A 19,414-nucleotide genomic window follows, 5' to 3' on the forward strand; every position below is an offset into this window, starting at 1 on the left:
CTTTTCCAATCCAGGCAGCAGAAAAAGGAGGAGCACTGGAAGCAAGAAGGTGAATAGAAAAGAGCATCCCCCACCTAACCACTGCCGGATAAAACAGCCTCAGTTGGCCTCATGGATGGGCCAGCCCAGGCTTAGTCAGTCTCTCCTTTTCCCAGGTTTGAAGAGGGATCAAAGCGAGCCAGAGCACAATATATGTCAGAAAGAGTAAGATTTATTGATATACTGAAGCAAGAGAAAGCTTACTTACAGAAAATGCTAGATAAAGCATATATATTTGAAAAGTGCTGATGCCATGTCTGTGACCGCACAAATGCTCACAATCAATGCACTCCAGCTCCTTTTCAGGTTCCACAACCTTTTCAGGGTTGTGTTTGTGCACCTCACCCAGTGGCAGCAGTGCTTTTCGAAGCACTCTGGTGGGCAGTTCTGCCTCACCTCCCCCCCCCCCCCCACCATTATACATCCCCGATATATAGAATACAAATTGGGCAAACAAAAGCTTACAACAATGCCCCTTCAGCTTGCTGGGTATTTCTGAATAGCTTCAGTGAATCAAGTTCAGAGCATACCTGTTCAGAGCTTAATGTGGATTTCACATTAGTGAAATCCAAAGGGCTTAGGCATTTCTGGGAGTTATATACCCACTTGCAGGGAAGTGGCTAGAAGCTTGGTCTCTATTGCAAAACACTTTCCCACACAGCCAGGTCTCCACATGTCTGGGCCTTGTCTTATCTAAACAATGCAATAACAGATCAAAAGCCCTGTCCTAATGGTCAATAACTAGAGGAGGTTGAAAATTGTTTTATTTTTTCTTGAATTTCGGTGTTTTCCAAATTTGAAGTGCAGAAAGCGGTGTTATGAGTTTTTATTCCAAAAGCACATTTTTTTACAATAAATTATAATCATCTTAATAGTGTACTAGGTAGGTGACATAGGTGGTATAGTATCAGCCAATGCAGCCACAAGCATGTAGAGGTGTTAGAGAATGTAAGACTTTGCAGGTTTTTTTTTTACAGAAAAATGCAGAAGGTGGTAATATGTGTTTTTATTTTAGTATCACCGAAAAAACCCCACCTCTATAAATAACAGCTGTGGATTAGCAGCAGCTCCAGGCCTTGCTAAAGGAGAAGGCAGACAGACAAAGCATAAAAATTAACTAGGCCCTCATAATCACAATGGTCTGGTACCCAATCACAACAGCTCTCATTCTCCTTCTCTCTCAACTTGTGACCCCCTCACCCCCAACTCCTGCCTCTTTTGCCATTTCCATGAACAGTGGCAATGGAGAATACAGAGGAGATATGTGTGCTTCAGCCACCTTCCAACACTCCAAAAAAAGCACCAAAGAGTTCTCATGCCAGATGAGAAATTAGTTCTTATAGAGAACTCTCCAAAGTGTTCTCATGTCAGGTTTCATTGATTAACATCTTGGTTCTTGGAATTGCTGAAACCACAATTTCTCTGTTTGGACATCATTGGAAACAGTGGTTTAACAAACCAAGAAGTTCTGTATTTAGATGAGTGGACAAAGGGAGAGAGGGGAAGAGCTTGCATGGGTGTGCTGGTTCATTCATGAAACAACAAACTGGTTTGGTGGCTCATTTGAACAAGGCCAATGTCTAGAAGGGTTTTAGATCTTGCCGGTTCTGGCATCGCAGGTTAACTGGATATCAGGAGAAGTCCTCCTCTACTGATGGTGAAAGCAGTTCCAGTCGTTTCGAGGAGAAAGAATATGGAGATATGAAAAGAGAGGCCCCCCCCCCCACTTTTTCAATGCCCTAAGCTCATCAATGGCTGGGGCTCATCTGAGTCACTTATCAGGAGTTGGGTCTCACATGGAAAATTCTGGGATGGTACGAAGCCTCGATCCCTTTCACTTATGGTGTATTCTTCCTCATTCTCTTGCCTGATGCACTGAAGAATTGCCTTGGATAGGAAGTGCTTATTACTCTCTCCTGAATCTGAAAAACAGAAAACCAACATGATTTGGGATGCTCTGAGAATAAACGCAGAAGAGAACTCACAGTACATTAAGATGTATATTGCTGTCACTGACAATATATTATTAAGAGAATGACAGGAGCCGTGTTCAGGCATTACTTCCAGTGCGTGGGGGCAACACGTAGACAGGGCTGGCAGGATTGCTTTGGTAAGCCTCTTTCCTGACATTCTCTGAAGCCTGACCCCCCTCCCATGCTTGCAATGATTATCTGCGTAGACCAGGGGTCCCCAAACCCTGGCCCGGGGGCCAGATGCAGCCTGCAGCCAGCCTCTATCTGGCCCGTGGCCAGCCTCTGGATCTCTAAGAGCTTCTGGCCCACTTGACTGAACACAACCAGAGCTGTGTTCCAGTCACGTCCAGAGGGTGTCCTGAGGTCCAGCAACCTCCCAGCTCCTCAGAACACCTTCTAAAGGCCTAAAAAAAATCACTTCCTGTTTTTCAAAAAAAAACCAGAAGTGACTTTTTGTGCCCTCTGAAGGCTTTCCGAGTGTTGGAGAGGACTCCCTGGCCCTCAGAACATGCTCCAGGTGTTTCCTATGATGTGCTGGTTCTGAGATATTTACTCCTGTATATTTAAGTAAGCAGCTTGGGAGGTGGGGGAATGGGGGTCTATTTAAGTATATGCTTTATTTCTGTGGTGTGTATTGGTGCTTGGAGAAATCCTGGAACTTCGAACCCATTCATTCATTTAGTCATTCATCTAAGTTCCATCCCTAATGTATTTATTTACATTTTATATTTCAGTTTTTTTCCAGCCTTTGACACCATGCCAGATATTTGATGTGGTCCTCTGACCAAAAAGTTTAGAGACCCCTGGCACAGACGAACACTGCACTTGGGGAGAGATCCCCCCTATGACTAGGGATGCTGGCCAGTGAGTTTCTGTGCATGGGTATGCACATGGACACACAATAAACATACTGTTAAGCTCATCATGAGACTCTTCCCCTTTCATTTCCTGCCTCTGACACTCCTAGTTTCAGTTTTTGCTCTAAACCAGGGGTGCCCAAACCCCAGCCCTGGGGCCACTTGCGGCCCTTGAGGACTCCCAATGTGGCCCTCAGGGAGCCCCCAGTCTCCAATGAGCCTCTGGCCCTCCAGAGATTTGCTGGAGCTCACACTGGCCCGACGCAACTGCTCTCAGCATGAGGGCGACTGTTTGACCTCTTACATGAGCTGTGGAATGAGGGCTCCCTCCACTGCTTGCTGTTTCACATCTGTGATGCAGTAGCGGCAGCAAAGGCCAGCCTTGCTTGGTGCAAGCAAGGCCTTTTATAGACCTTGAGCTATTGCAAGACCTTCATTCATTCATATAAGTTCATCTTTAGTATATACATTTATGTAAACGTATGTAAATTTATTCAGATTTTAAATGTAAATTGATTCTTTTTCCCCCGGCCCCCGACACAGTGTCAGAGAGATGATGTGGCCCTCCTGCCAAAAACTTTGGACACCCCTGCTCTAAACGCATATGTGCATGTCTGTGTTGTGTGTGCACATGCCTACTGAAGATTTTATTTCATGCATCTGATAGGGGACTATCACGAAAGTTTAAATAAATGAAAGCTTAAATAAATGCATTAATTTTTATAAAGGGCCACAAGATGTTTGGTGTTTTTGCTGTCCAGAAAAGCACAGCTATCCCTCTGAAAATGGCAGACATTCAGTGCAAGCAAGCCTAAAAGTGAAATACATCAAAGCAAAAAACTCTAACCACATATGGAGTCTGTGACTGGCTGTGACTATCCAGGAAAGAGGACTTTCATGGTTCACAGAAAAGATTATTATCTGGATTAAAATTATTTAGTGTGTCAGCTGCTAGATTAACGCTAGACCTTTGCACGCAGTTGTATTGAGACAGCCAGCTGCTACATGTAAGATTGGGGTAGTAATCCCATACAGGGACAAATACAGATCTCTCTGACCTCTCTTAAAACCATGAACAGGGAAATATCACTGGGGCAAAACAGCAGATCTTTCTGAGCCCGCATTGGATGGAGGGGGCAATGAAGAGTCAGTTCCTCCAATAAATCTAGTGTGGATCGTCAGATCTTATCTTTCCATATCTGTCTTGGCTGGTGGGAGAACAAAGTCTCTTCTTGCTTCAGGATCCCATCCCTCCCTGGATTTTGGCACCTCTCCCCCATGGCCTACATTCAGAACCAATGTATTGTGCAATAGGTTAATTTTCCTAATTTTCTTTTCTATAAAAAACTATAAGCTTAAATAATGTAGGCCTATTTTACAACTTGTAATTTGGAGGTGTTTTTTTTTTTCCTTTTCTCTGTAATTCTTATATGCACAATTGTTTTCAGAAATGCACTAAGTTACAAAAGTTTTTTAAAAGGGGCATCTGTGTGCTATTTTCTGGATCCTGTTCAGTCTGGGTTTAGGCCTCACTCTCGGATTGAAATAGCATTGGTCACCTCATAGGCCATCTTTGCTGGGAACGAGATGGTACCTCAGCAGTTTTGATACCAATGACTTTCTGAACCACCTGACAGCATGTGCTTAGGAGGCAGTGTTTTACAGTGGTTCTCTTACCTTCACAAGATACATTTCACAAGGTAACAACAGGGGACTGCTGCTTGGCCTCTTCTTTGTTGGCCCAGGGTCCTGCAAGGTTCCCCTCCCCACTGCTGTTCAATATCTATGAAGCAGCTGGGAGAGATAATCTGGAAATTTGGACCATGGCATCACCAGTATGCTGATGACACCCAGTTCTATTTCTCCTTTCTTCTAGATGCAATGTAATCCAGGTAAGACAAAGGTGCTACTGGTCATTAAGAAAGCTGACTTTGGGTTGTGTTTGCAACCTGTTCTGGATGAGTTGCACTCCTCCTGAAGGAAAAGCTCACAGCTTGGGAGTCCTAGACTCAGAAGTGCATTTATGGTTTGGGATCACTGTTTAACAACTCTATGATATTAAGCTCCTCCTATCTTCTTCTCATGGATGCATGAGGTAGGATGGTGAGCTGTGCTGTACTACACATTCCACAGTGGTACACTGGATTCCATTGCTCTCCTCCCTCCAGTACTTAGAACTGGGATGTGGTTCCACTTCTTACCCTCATACACGATGAGCTGGTAGCAGCCAGAACAATCTTTGGATCTCTGCAAGATTTCTTCCAGGGTCCTGCAGAAAAGCTTGGCTTGTTCCAGACGGTCTAGTCGGCTGAAGGCAGCACTTTCATCCTGGGACATGGCATAGAGAGACTGCAAAGGAGTGGCGTACTCCATGACACAATAATTCATCTAGGGGAATGGAGAAAGGGGAAGATCAAGTGTTACCTGGGTAATCTGGGTGGCACTGAGTCTATTGTTTGGGGGAAATGCTGGTCACCTCTGAGTTACAACTAGCATTCCCAGAAGTCTTACTGTATAACTCATACCATTATCCAAAGACCTGTACAAGAAGTGAAGGAACCCACTTCTGTAACACAGTCACAACAAATTCCGCAGATTAATCTTGTCTCTCAAATCCTCTCACAGCTTCCACCTCTGACATCTTTGTTTATGCTGAGCTCTCTGCTCCCTATGAGTAGGTTCTTGCTGTCCTTCTACTGTTGGCTTTACAAGGCCAGCAAGAAATAATAGAAATCTGACCTGGAGTCAGATTTCCATGGGAATTGTCACCCATGTGCAAAACTGGGCTTCGTGCAGAACATGCATACTTCGCACAGGGAACAGAGCATTTCCCTTATAACATTGCCTGCTCACCTCTCATGTTTTTAACATCAGTCATTCAGAATTGCCCAGTGTGCCTGTCTATCATTTTTGCTTGGATGAGTTTCAGGTATTGTTGTCTGAAAATGTGGGTGGGGCTCTTGTAGCCCAATCCTGTTCTGCTGCCCTACTGGTGGAATGTGCATTCTGCTAGTGCTGGCTGCTGAAAAGCAGCCATAAAGCATGCTTCAGAGTGCACTGAGTAGCACATTACTGGAGTACCAGCTGGAAGGCCACAGTCTTTGTGCACATGTTTCTGGATTGCTTGCCAGAGCAGGTAAGCCAGAGTGGGAGGTGGGAGGTGGGGGAGGGTGGAACGGGGTGGGGAGGAGGAGGAATGGGGATGGGATTTAAATTCCCTTTCCCTTTGAAGCCTCCTGATCTTCCCTACTGGATACAGCACGTCCATTTTTGGATTGGGTTGTTAGAATTGGGTTGTTAGAGTTGGCCTACCAACCACATGTGTGCTTGCACCTCATTGTTCTTCAATCCCTTGAAGGTGATGGATGGTTAGCGTCAAGAATTGTGTTTCTGCAAAGAGTACCTGTGGAAGTAACAAGGGTAGCCCTCTTTCTCCTTTCATCCAGGGAGAAAAATGGGTTTCCTAGGCAGGACTACAGTTTAGGGAATGGAAAGTGGACCAAGCAGATGCAAGCTCTCTTATCTTGAAGGGGAGTGAAGAAAGGGGACACCATGTGTCTGTGCCCAGAATGTCATCAGGTCATGTCATGATTACATATTCTTAGACTAAGAGTCAACAGTCACTGGTCATTTAGCCCACCGCTTTCCCCAAGTCGGAATGCATCTCTGGCAAGTAAGCAAGCAAGCAAGCAAGCAAGCAAGCAAGTAAGTAAAAGTTTATGAAAATGAAAGACAAAAAACAAGAGGGGAATTCCACAGCCTTCTCTAGGCCAAATGAATTATGACCTCACATCTTTTGGATTGGGAGCCACAGCACAGGAAGAAAGAGTTGGAATCTCCCCATCCAGTGGTGTGGCCACAATCCAAATCAGCACCTCTCTCCAGCAATCCAAATCAGCACCTCCAAATCGGCAGTGAAATGTGTCACTCACATTTCGTTTGGCCCTTATTCAGCTTATTCCAAGGCTCTGCTGCAATTACAATTCTGAACCTTTTCCCAGTTTCTAACCCTGCAAGTTTAAACAACTGCTTCTTTCTGTCATCATCAGCTACACCCTTTTGAAATCCCAACCCATCCCATCTTCCTTTTCAACATGTGATGTGGACCCTGAGAAATCCAATGGTCATTTGCACACTAAGAAGAGTCTAGAAATCTTGCTTTATGAAAGAAAACATTTTTGATAACTGACGGGGGAGCAAACTGAGAAGACACACCTTTTGCTCTTCATCCATGACTCCATAGACACTGTTTTTGTAGCTTCTCTTCTTAATGCCAGCTCGGTCCATTTTTACTTCTGGGAGATTGTCTATGAACTGAATACGATTGTCAACCTTCTGAAGGTCATCATACACTTCGCAGCTCAAGGGAATCAGTATGTGCAATTTCCAAGTCTTCTTGCTATTCAGCAAGTAGTTGTTGCTTTTGTTGAAATCATTGATCAAGTCTTTGAGGCCTTCAAGGGAAAATGAATTGAGAAGATGGGATGCAGTGTGGTGATAATTTCTCAGTTTTTATCAATATTTAATGATATTCTCTGTTATGAGGGCTCATTCCTTGCCAAGCATCTATACAAACATTAAATATTGTTGCAAAAATGGCGATTCCCAAGAATTTTGGTTTACACTTGTATCTTGTCCATCCAAGTCATTCAGAGTGGTGTACATGGTTCCGTTCACAGATTCCCTGACCCCAATTTCTCCCCTAAATTCTCTCATATAACATGGGGAGGAAGAGGTAAATGCATCCCCACTCCTGCACTAGATCACTCAGCTACAGGATGCCAGGATGGTGGTTTGGAAGTTGGACTTGGATCTGGAAGATCCAGCTTCAATTCGCTCAGCTATGAAGCTTCCTGGCTGACCTTGGGCCCACTATCTCTCAGACTAATCTATCTCACAGGGTTGTTGTGAGGACCAAAGGAGGGAATGAACTATGTACACCACCCTGAGCTCCTTTGAGGAAAGGCAGTATAAAAATGTGAAAAATAAATTAAAACAGACCTAGATTAGCGGCTTCCAAGTCACATGCTCAAATGTGGGGGGGGGGAAGTAGAGAGGACTTTAATGAGATTCGCAGGCCCCATCTCAGTCTACCCCCAATGTTAGGAAATTCATACCTGCGTAGGCACCAGTTTCTTGGGGGCCCTTGGGCAAACCGTATGCTAAACACCTTTGGAGTTCATATGCATTCTTATCCACATGCACACAGGCACTACCAATGGTTTGGACACTCCCTTCTCAGTGGCATCTGGATGCTGAAAGAGTGCACAGAGATCGCTTCCCCCTCTTCTCCTGGCCTGCTCTTTCTGGAATTAGAATGAGATGCTACCTTCTGTTTGGAAATGGGATGCCCAATCAGAACTATGCTAAAATCCTGGATTTCTCCATTGCTTTCTATGGGCAGCACTCACTTCTGCCTGGAGGAGATAAAAAAATTGTGTTTAATGTGAAGCATGATGTGAGGTTTCCTATCCAGACAATGAGATGAATAACTGTAGTGTTTTCTTTAACCTTTTCTCTTAACATTCTATAGATCCTGCAAGTTTACGTGGTTGTTTTTTTCCTGGAAAAAACGTTTTTTCTTTTAATGTACAAACTTATGTACAAACTTATTTAGTCCCCTGAATATGTAGAAACCACTACTTTTTGGGATGGCTTCATTTTGCTTTCAAAATGATAAGTACTCATGATACGATGATGATTTCTAGGATTTCTATTTCAGTTTTCTACAAAGCAGTATATAAATCTAATAAGTAAGTAAGTAAAAGTAGCTAACTTTAGTATTGCTGTCCCATCCTATGATTTGCATGTTCTTTGAATATGGATGTTTTTTAAGGAGCTAAATTTTTTAAACATTATTATTGTATTCATATATACATACCACTTTCCAACAAAAAGTAGTTCACAAGACTGTTTACGCAGACAAATAAATCAATAAATGGTCCCCTCTCAAACGGCTCACAATCTCAAAAAGATGCTGAAGAGACACCAGCCACAACCTCTGGAAAAGAAGCCATGCTGGGGTGAAGAGGGACAGTTGCTCTCCCCCTGCTAAATACAAGAGGACACCACTTTAAAAGATGCCTCTTTGCTCAGTTAGCAAGGATAGTTCATAACTTTTGGAGATTTGGTAAACGTAACAAATGTTACAAAATTTAAGCATGAATTAATTAATGAAAGACTCCTGTCTTTGGAATGGGGTATAAATAATGGCCCAATTCTACATGCGTTCTGATGGCATAAACAGCTTTACAGCTGTTACAAATGCAACACTGCCAATGTGTGTGGCCTGATCACTGGAAGTGGTGAGCAGCTGGGACCACATGAAGATAAATGGCAGATGCCTGCCGGAGCAGGTAAGGCAGTGCGGGGGGTGGGAAGAAGCCAGGGAGGGGTAAAACAGGGAGGAGATAGGGCAGGAAGGAGGACAATTGGGCCTGGGCAGATGCAGGTTCAGCAGCAGCAGTGGCTGCCGAATCCTAAGTCCCTTCCTAGGCCTGATCCGCCTTCACAAGTCAATGTGGAATACAGAGCTGGTGCATGTCTGAGTTGACCCATGGCAGCTGCTATGGCTTACCTGGGGGCAAGGAAGCAAATGTTCCCTTACCCCAAGGTGGCTCAGTATGCCACATTAGTGCTGCTGTATCACCATACAGGGAGTTATTTATGATTTGGCTGCCCATGAACTGATAATTTACATACTGTGGTCTTCCATTGCATAGTCTTTGTATCATTTCTCTTTCTTTATTCCCATGCAGCTAATGAAGTGAACTATAATCTACAAATACTTCTGCTACAATATATTTGTTAATCCTCAAGACTCTTCCTTGTTTGTTTTTTTTTCCTTTAACATTGGTCCCCCTCTAGAAGTTGTGACATTAGTAACCAAATCTCCTTGGTATAGAATTTTGGACAGTATAATTCATTTTCTGTTATCAATAAGGGAGGCATCTACTCACGAGGCAAAATGACTTTTAAATACCCGATGTAATAAGACCAGGCAAGCCCATGTGCTACGTAGAGGTTGTTTTTTTCACATATTTCAGAAATCTCTGCAAGTGAAGGACGCTGTGGATGAAGGGGAGAAAAAAGCTGTCACCAAATGTCCCACGAGATAAATTGCAGCTCTCATCCCAGCTTGATGCTGAACTTTTGCGATACGCGCCATCAAATCTCTGCTCTGCTACAGAGTGGTTGGGTAGGCTTAGGCAAATCATTGGCTGACAATGTCAGAAACAACTTACTTTGCAGGTATGAGGAAAGAGATACAGCAAGTAATATGTGTATCTATACATTAAAAGCCAGTTTCCAATATTCGTCAGTGTTCCAGTGTTACTTCTTTAGCTTGACCAAGAAACAGAACCAAGCAGTTAAGATCACATGGTTAAGGGATCCCTGGGGCTTAGCCCTCATCTATGTCACTGAATGTCCCCTTTGCCCATTCATTCCAATGGAGGGATGAAATGCTGGGTGTAAACAAGCTGTTGAGATAAACTCTATTAATGCATTACGCAGCAGGGTGCAATGCATGTCTGAGCAGAGGCCACAGAGATACCCTGCACTCCCTCAGGATCCTGGCATTCCTCACCTTGTTCACATGACTATAAATTTGGCTAATATGTAAATAACAAGAAATGTCCCACAACAAAATGTTGCAGAGCACACGTCATCCTGTAAGGTGTAGGGCTTTCTTCAGAGTAAGCATGTCCTGACTCACACTGTTAGTTTGCAAGAAGGGGCCAGAGTTTTCAATATTGATCAGGCAGTTCTGTAATGCAGTTAATGTATCCAATCCATAGGAGTTGCACAGCTGTAGTTGTGCTGAGCTAGATTCCTCCAAGTCCTTACGTGTAGACAAGGCTACCTCTTACTGCTGTAAAAGCCTAACAGGGATACAATAGGATGCTGATGAAGAGCATACAAATTGTGCAATTGTTATTTAGTGTGCTGTTGAATAGGTTAAAGCAGCGTTGCTCAGACTGTGGGTTGCGACCCAATTTTTGGTGGGTCATGGGCTGGTTACCCGGAAGATGCAAGGCATTCCAAGGCTCAGTGCGGCCAGTGAAGTGGGTCATGCACCGGCACTACCTGGAAGCCACAAGGCATTTTGGGGTGCTACCTGGGGCCAAAAGGCATTCTGGGGAGTGATGCGGCCACCATGGCCGATGAAGTGGGTTGTGGTGCTAAAACGTTTGAGAACCACTGAATTAAAGGATTGTTTAATGACTCCTACCTGAAGACCAAAGTTTATACTCAGAAGCTGGCAGAAGCACACAATGATCAGGTTCAACCGCAAATCAGTTTCTTTGGGAAACTCAGTTTTGAAGAGCAAAACGTAGGCAGCCCCACATAGCAGTAGGGTAAGACCATGCTGGTGCAAGCCTAGGCAGGCACTGAAAGCTTTTAAGTAGCTCCCATGATACCTGTGGAAAAGAGAATGATGACATGCTACAACAAACACCCAGAGCACTTGCCTGCCAAGGACCTGCCTGTTCTGCAGAAATAGGACATACATCTTTATTTATGGCAACGTCCACATGTTCCCAAATATGCTATTCTCCTATGATGTTAGAATTATCTACACACTGAGCATCTACATTTGAATAAGTCAACAAATACCGGCAAGCAGCCAGCAGGCCTACCTCACCTGGTGGCAAGGCTGAGGGAATGTCTTTTCCCTAGGGAGCTCACCAGAGTTTAGCAAACCAGATGCTGACTAGAGGTTCTTGTTACCTGCAGTGCCTATCTTATAAAGATGGAAGCCCAGATAGCAAGACACAAACTGAAGGAATGTGATCCCAGTGACTAAAGTTATGTCATGCCAGAACTTCCAGCTCAGTGTTGAAAGTGGTTTGAAATGGTTTGTGGTTATTTTCACAGGACTCTGCCCTGTCCCACATTCACCACTGCGTGGTCAACATGGTCTGTGGTGAGACTGGTGTGGGGCCTTCTTCCAGAGAGCAAGTCCCTTAAATCAGAGGCCTTTGTACTCAATTCCTTGAACGTTTATACAGAAGGCCTAATAGAAAAGCATTTTAAAGTGAAAATTATATGCCTCGCCACCCTTCCCCCCCTAAGTTTTTTTTTCCAGTCTAAGTCATTTATTCAGTCTGCACCCCCTACAAATCCTTGTAGGGTATCTTGGCTGGTATATTGGTCTTTGTTGCTCCCCAAGATGTTAAAGTTAGAGAGAGGAGGCACCTCAGGCCATCTTGGGTGAGCAGTGGTCCCTAGGTCATTTCACATGCCTCAGCTCACCGGACCTTGGAAATTCTCAATCTTCCTCCTTTTTATTTTGTTCAATCACCCAACCATGGCAGCTCTTTTTAAACATAAACAGCCATCAACACATGATATCAATGCATATGATGCCATCACTTATAAGCATTTCTCCTGTCATGCCAACTTGGTCACCTGGATGTCACATGGAGCATCTCTTCTGCTAAGTTGCAGATCCCCTTAATCAGCGCTCCAATCTGCAATGCTGTGAAATGGATGATTACACCCTGGGCAGTATGGTAAGGACTCGGTTGATAGAAGTACAGGAAGATGACAAACAGGGCAAGGATGATGTATTGCATGTGCTGAGCTTGGTTTCCCCGAGGTTTGGGGATGACACAGTGGGTTGCAACATTGGATCCCTCTTCATTATGAGACATCTGCAACACATAAGGAAACTCGGTGAAAGCTGCTAATTCAGACTTCAGTGTAGTCTATCAATTGGGAAAGGGCTGCAGCTCAGAGGCACAGCTTCACATGGCAAAGATTCAGGTTCAATTCCTGGTATCTCTAGGTAGGCCTGGGAAAGATGCCTGCCTGAAACCCTTGTGTTGTACTGCCAACCAGTGCAGACAGTACTGACTTACAGCCCAATCCTAAACTTCCCAGCACTCAGGACTGCAGCAGTGCCAAAATGGCTACTGCTGCATCCAGCTGGGCTTGGAAGGAGTTCTGGGGCTACTCTAGGTAAGGGGGCTTATGCTCTGTGTTAGCCCCAGGTGGCCCCGATGGGTCTCCTCAGATCTGCGCCCACTAGTGAGTGGGCACAGATTCAAGGAGATCCGTGTTGTGTCTCCCAGGCCGGGAGGAGGGTTAGGTTATGCCAACTGGGCCTGCTAACATCTTTGCACCCTCCTGCCCCACTCCCTTCCACCACCATGCTTTCCCCCCTCCCCCCACCCTGGAACACCTCCCCCCTGGACAGACTTACCTCCCTGCCACCTGGCACGCACCCAGAGCTCTGGGTGGTGGTCTGCCTTTCTCCTTCTGATGCTGGCTCTGCGCAGGCTCGCACTGAGCCTGCTCCAGTGCCAGACTGGTGTAGACTGTCGCAGGCATACCTTACAGTACGTTTGAAACAGTGTGCATTGGCACTAGGCCAGCGCAGCCCGCATTGGATCAGGCTCCAAGATGTACCAATAATCTAATTCAGTACAAGGAAGCCTCACAGGTTTATCTATTTTTCCCCCTACATTTTTATACCATCCTTCCTCCATGGAGCTCAGCGTGGTGTATATGGTTTCTTTCTTTTGTCCTCACAACAAACCTGTGAGGTAGGTGAGACTGAGAGATAGTGACTGGCCCACGGCCATCTTCATGGCTGAGTGGGGATTTGAAGGTGGATTTTCCAGATCTAGGTCCCACTCCATAACCACTATATCATACTTCTCCTACCCTGCACATGCCTGATCTCGGAAGCTAAGCAGAGTCAGGCCTGGTTAGTACTTGGATGGGAGACCGCTTGGGAATACCAGGTGCTATAGGCTTCTACCATAGTCTTTCGAGACTGAAGGTTGCCAACCATTTATCCCAGAAAGTGGGGTCAGAAGTTCTGGTTTAAAAATCTAAATCCTCATTTGACATCCTAGAGGTCCTGAGCCAGATCAAGTGTTCATGATATGCTGGACTTAGTGGGAGGATTTAAAATACATGACTCTGGAATTCACTTTCTCAAAACCTTTCTTGCCACAAGCCTAGCTCTATGATTTGGGAAGGGGAGAGTAATGGGCCAGCAGGGTTCCTTATACTCTTGTACTCCAGTCTCCTCTACTGTTTTTCCCTTTGTTCCCTTCCTTTATGGCCCATTCTTGCTACCTTTTTATTTAGGCTAACTGAAGCCATATCACCACCACTAACATTTCTGTTCTGAGATGCCTCCTAGATATTCTTCCAGCTAGGTGAGAGCTGTTCATCTGAATACTCAAATGACCCAACCACATGGACAGCCGTGATTTCTCATAAAATCAGCAAAGCCACCCCCCCATCCCAAAGCACTGTGGATTTTATGGGAAAGACCTATGTATCATTTCCTGCCCATATGGTTAGAGCATTCAAACAGTCTCCCAGCTATATAAGAGCTGTTCACAGAAACATACCTGTTTGGCAAAGGGAGTAGCACTTAGCTGTCTTAAACCACATTCACACCTCAATCACCCCACAGCTTGATTTGGCAAGTAAAGAATTGGGGCATTCAACCAACACACACACACATAGACACACACCAACATATATAGATATTGAAATGTACATAGATAAATATACATGGATATATGTGTGGTGCAACAGTGTGAAAGGGTATTTCTGTACTTCTGGGGAATTTCCTCAAAACCAACGTGCTACAAAACTGAATTTGCATCTTGACCAAGCTGCTCCCCTGTCCTGAAAGGGCTCGCAAGTTAGAAAGAAGAAACCCCTGCAAACAGTCACTAGGAAAGGCAAGTGCTGGGGTGAAGAACAGGGACAGTTATTCCCCCCACCCCCGATGAATATTAGAGAAGCACCACTTGAAAAGTGCTTCTTTGCCCAGTTAGCAGGGGAAATGGCACAGAACCATTCTTATATACATGCACTCCTGTCTCTGAGTCATGGTCACTGGACAGAGGTCTTGATCACAGACTTTTAGCATTGCTGCTAAATGCCAGTCATCATGGAACAACATGTTATAGTGGATTTACCATTGGCATGACACATGCTTTGTTGTTATGCAGTTCTGACATAGCTATCCTGGTGTGACATTGTCAGCACAAGGGGCAAAAAGGACAGAGCTGGAAGTGAGGGGTAAAGCTTAGCTGGAATCCTATACTTGCTCAGGGATCTTGCCTCGTAACAACTGCCTAATGGGACCATGGCTTGGCCTGCCTGCCTGCCTAGCAAACTGCTTTCACGGACAGTATTGCATTCTTTTGTGGTTAAGAGCATGTCTATACCAGCCAATTTTCCTTGTGATCTAACGGATTGTTGTATTCCATTGTTTGCCATGTTCCCTCAGAGCTTCGGCATGGCTAAGGCATCACGAAAACCGTTGTTGGAGATTAGTATGAGATGTTTGTGCATCTCCTGATCACCTACCAATTATAATGTTTTGAGACTTTTTTTAAAAAATGGAAGTGCTAGAGATCGATGCACAGCCATCTGGGCAGGCTTGCATTAAATCTTCTTTAAGTCATCACAACAAAACAGGAATGACAAGATGAGTTAATCATTGATTCTAAGCCAGATGTCATTTTCTAGTGCAAAGGACCATATCTGAATGAATCTTTGAAGTAGTATGCACTTTCTCATGAGAAACACTCAAGTACTGTACTATCCCTGCTAACTGGGCAAAGAGCCACTTTCTCAGGTGATGCTCCTTTTATATTTAGCAGGGGAAGAGTAACTGTCCCTTTTCACCCCAGTATAGTATGTTTTCTAGTGACTGTTTGCTGGTGTTTTTCTGCATCTTTTTAGATTGTGAGCTCTTTTGGGACAGGGAGCCATTTAATTAGAGGTGTAACTAGGCTTTGCATCACCCAGTGTGAGAGCTCTTTGTTTTACCCCATGTTGGCTCTCCTCCCCTACCAGACCATACAGAATAAATTACAACATCATACATTCAGTCTAAATGCAGTGGTATCACTAGGGTTGGTGTAACTTCTATTCACATTATGTATTTATTTAAATTTATAACAGTACAGGTCACGCAACAAATCATTAACCAACAAAAAACCAGTGGCCAACGATGACTCTCACACAACTGAATAATAGTCGTAACATTAGGTCTGACACATGGAAATGAGAATGGATTCATATTAACACCTTATTCGTTTCCTGCTGTGTCATAATTACACCTTTTTCAACAGAACAATCAGTCTCAGTTGGTCAGTTAAGTGAATCCACTTTTTGATACATAAGGCAGTTGTGTTTTTTTTCTGGTTTACTGGGCATACCTTTCATAGAATCCAGATATTTCAATGCAGTTCATTTCACTACATTCTACATGAACTTACCTTCTCAATGATATATAACATGATGGTATTATTCATAAATAAAAATTTTCCAAAGGTTTCCAAAGTTTTGGCTATTAGTGGTGTCAGTCACCCCCCTGAGGGTGTCACCTTCCGTGGTCTGCAGTCCCCTAATGATGCCACTAATTATTTGATTTTGTCTGTAAACTGCATTGTGATTTTATTATTATTATTATTAATGAGTGGTATATAAATATTCTTAACAACAACTACAGCCATAATGTGATTTGCAGGAGAGAAGCTTTGGGCAAGGGTGTGTGCATGTGCTTACAACTCTTCCCCTGCAGGGCCATTTTGCCCTGCGGTTCCTCCATTTGCTTTTCTTCAGCCCAGGTCTGGGCCAGTCCATCCGTGAGGGCAACTGAAGCGTTGCTTCAGGCTGCAGAGTGGGGAGTGAACTCATCTTTGCCTGCCTGCTTCCCTCCATTGCTCTTCCTTCTACTACCTGAAAAGGAAGAGAGGGCAGAGAGGAAGAGGAAATGTAGAGGGGAAAAGAGTGCTGGGCTAGAATATTGGAGAGTGGGAGAAAAAGAGCCTCTAAGGGGGCACATTATCCGGTAAGGGGGCAGCATTTGGTATCCTGCCTCAGGTGTGGGGGAGGTCTTGGGCTAGCCTTGGCAGAGGTTCAAGTGGAAACATGGGGTTGGAGGAGAAGTCAGTGTTTGGAAGGAGATGCAGGGGAAAACTAGCAGACAGGGGAAAGATTAAGCACCTAATTCACACCCAAATTTCAGCTTCCCAGGTCCAATTTTGAGAGGAAAAGCAGTGACCATAGCTATCACAGTATAGCAGCAGGATTCCTATTTATATAGGCATTGCAAGAAACCTACAACGGAAATGGTGAACTAACTCTGCATAAAGATAGTAGAGCTGCTTCCTGAATGATTCAGCCCCAGGCTGCAGCATCCCCTGAAGGCATGCCTTGCACATGCCCCTAAATCAAAATGAAGCAAAGCAACACACTATCACAGGGAGATTTCATTTTTTACATGGAAGGAGAGCCTTTAAGCATGTTAGAATCCATCACTTGGCATTCGCAGGAGAAGATTCCAGAAACAAAGTATGTCACATGCACACATGAATGACTGCTGGTCTTAAGCTGCTTTTGTTTCTTCTCTGCCTATGCTGACACAAGAGTGTATCTTCTCTTTTCCCAACTAGTGTGACCCCAGCATCCCTTCCAAAGTTCATCCCATTTCCTCTGCATCTCTTCTTTTTGTTAACCATTGGTGAAACAAAGGTGGCTAAACAACCATTCTGTCTTGGGCCCTGTGCTGCTCAACACTTTTATAAATGACTTGGATGACAGGGTAGAGGGAATGGTTATCAAATTTGCAGATGACTACACCTTGGGGAAAAGAGTCAAGATTGAAAATGATCTTGAGAGGCTTGATCATTGGGCCCACACCGACATGATGTTCAACAAACGTACTGTATGTAGGGACAAAAAAATAAAATAAAAAATAAATCAGAGGCACAAATTCAGGATGGGAGAGACTTGGCTTGGCAGCAGCACGTGTAAAAACGATTTAGGTGTGCTAGTGGACCACAAGCTTTACAAGAGTTAGCAGTGTGATGTAGTTGGAAAAAATGCAAATGCAATGCTGGGCTGCATTAACAGAGGCACAAAGTCCAGTGCCACTTGATGCTACATTAGTCAGACCTCAGATGGAATATTGCATCCTACAGAGGGTATCACATTTTAAGAAGGACATTGATAAGCTGGAGTGGGTTCAAAGGAGGACAACTAAGGCCCAAATCCTAATTAACTTTCCAGCACTGACTCAGCTATGCCAATAGGGCATGTGCTGGATCCTACAGTTGGGTGGCAGGCACAGAGGCCTACTCAAAATAAGGGAATGTTTGTTCCCTTACCTCAGAGCTGCATTGTCCTTAGGTCAATGCTGGAAAGTTGGTTAGAATTTCGCCCTAAGATTATGAGGGCTCTGGAAACCAAGTCCTATGAAAAACAACTAAAAGAACTTGGTGTGTTTAACCTGAAGAAGACTAAAGGAAGATAAGGTAGCCTTTAAGCATCACACAAGTATCTGGGTTGTCTTGCAGAAGAAGGGATGGACTTAGTTTCTGTGGTTCCTGAGGGCAGAATTAGAACCAATGGGTTGAAACTACAGGAGGTTAATTTAGCCTAAACATGAAGAAGAATTCCTTAACTGCATGAATTTCCTGCATGAATTTTCAGCTACATGAGGAAGGCTTTTTTGGAACAGCACTGGAACAGTCTGCCTCATAGTTGTGAAGTATCCCTTATTGGAGGTTTCCAAGCAGAGGCTGGATGGTGTCTGTCAGTGCAGTTACCGGCACTGAGGTTGGACTGCATGATCCCCAAGGTCCCGTCCAGCTCTAACCTATGATTCTATTATCGACTCATCTTCTCTTGATCTGGCCATCAAACCTCACAAGCAGATCTTTGAAAAACAGCTTCTAGTCTAGTCAGTTCCAAAGAAAATGTTTGCTTCATTTTCCAGTCCTTAAATCATTAAATACAGAAACATCAAGGGCTATTCTATCCCCCTTACCCAACCACTCAGCAGAAAAGAATGTGACAAGCCTGTTCAGCACTGACCTGGGTTTGTAGAAAGCAGACTAGTTGCTATTACAGAGCTCTTGATTTCTTGATCGGCTTTTATTGTCTGACGGTGCGTTTTCTGGGCTGGCCACACACCGCTTGACAAAACTGCAGTGAATCCTATTGTGTTGGAAAAAGGATTCTGATTTGCTGGCTGAGAAATGTAAGATTCGGAAGAAAAAAAATGAGGAAGGGTGAGGTCCTTCAGTATAAGACTGGTGGCAACAATAGTGAAAGTAAAACTAGCAGTTTCCATGATTCCCTCAGCATTTTAAAGAACATCAGTACAGTATTGCTCTGCCGGATCAGACTAGCAGCTTGTTTCCTTGTCAGATGGGAGGTTTACAGACAAGCAAATCAGACCCTTCCATATGGTTTGGAGATTCCACTGAGTCATCATACTTAATAAGTGCTGAAACATCTCCTCTCCTCTGTGAATTTGCCTAACTCACTTTTAGAACTGCACCATCAACGCCAGTGGCCAGCAACACCTCCCATGGCAATAAAGTCCGTGTCTTAATTGTGCCTTGTGTGAAGAAGTACTTTTTGCTCATCTATCACGAATCTAATGCTAATTAATTGAATTAAGTTGTTCTGAATTCTAGTCGTGAGGAGAAACATTTCTCTCCCTCCACAGGGTTTACACAGCACAATCCTATGTGTATCTACTAAGAA

The 19,414-nt window shown here is 44.2% G+C and overlaps 1 protein-coding gene across 1 annotated transcript; it reads right to left on the reverse strand.

Annotated features, from left to right (window-relative positions):
- Positions 1–200: 200 nt before the first annotated feature.
- STING1 (stimulator of interferon response cGAMP interactor 1) lies at positions 201–18,864 on the reverse strand. Its single transcript, XM_066624089.1, has 7 exons — positions 18,737–18,864; positions 12,284–12,528; positions 11,103–11,292; positions 9,829–9,937; positions 7,085–7,323; positions 5,071–5,257; positions 201–1,961 (listed from the first exon to the last, which is right to left on the reverse strand). The coding sequence occupies exons 2-7, from the start codon at positions 12,526–12,528 to the stop codon at positions 1,771–1,773; spliced, it is 1,161 nt and encodes a 386-aa protein (XP_066480186.1). The 5' UTR covers positions 18,737–18,864; the 3' UTR covers positions 201–1,770.
- Positions 18,865–19,414: the final 550 nt, after the last annotated feature.

Source organism: Tiliqua scincoides, chromosome 4, assembly GCF_035046505.1.
Source record: "Tiliqua scincoides isolate rTilSci1 chromosome 4, rTilSci1.hap2, whole genome shotgun sequence".
NCBI lineage: Eukaryota > Metazoa > Chordata > Lepidosauria > Squamata > Scincidae > Tiliqua > Tiliqua scincoides.

Bases quoted from the DNA above. Each gene is read 5' to 3' on its own strand.
- STING1 (XM_066624089.1), bottom strand. From the start codon at position 12,528: ATGTCTCATAATGAAGAGGGATCCAATGTTGCAACCCACTGTGTCATC. The intron at 9,938-11,102 runs GTAGGAGTCATT...CTTCATCCACAG, and splicing joins GTATAAACTTTGGTCTTCAG to CGTCCTTCACTTGCAGAGAT. The intron at 5,258-7,084 runs GTGTGTCTTCTC...CCATTCCCCTAG, and splicing joins TCATGGATGAAGAGCAAAAG to ATGAATTATTGTGTCATGGA.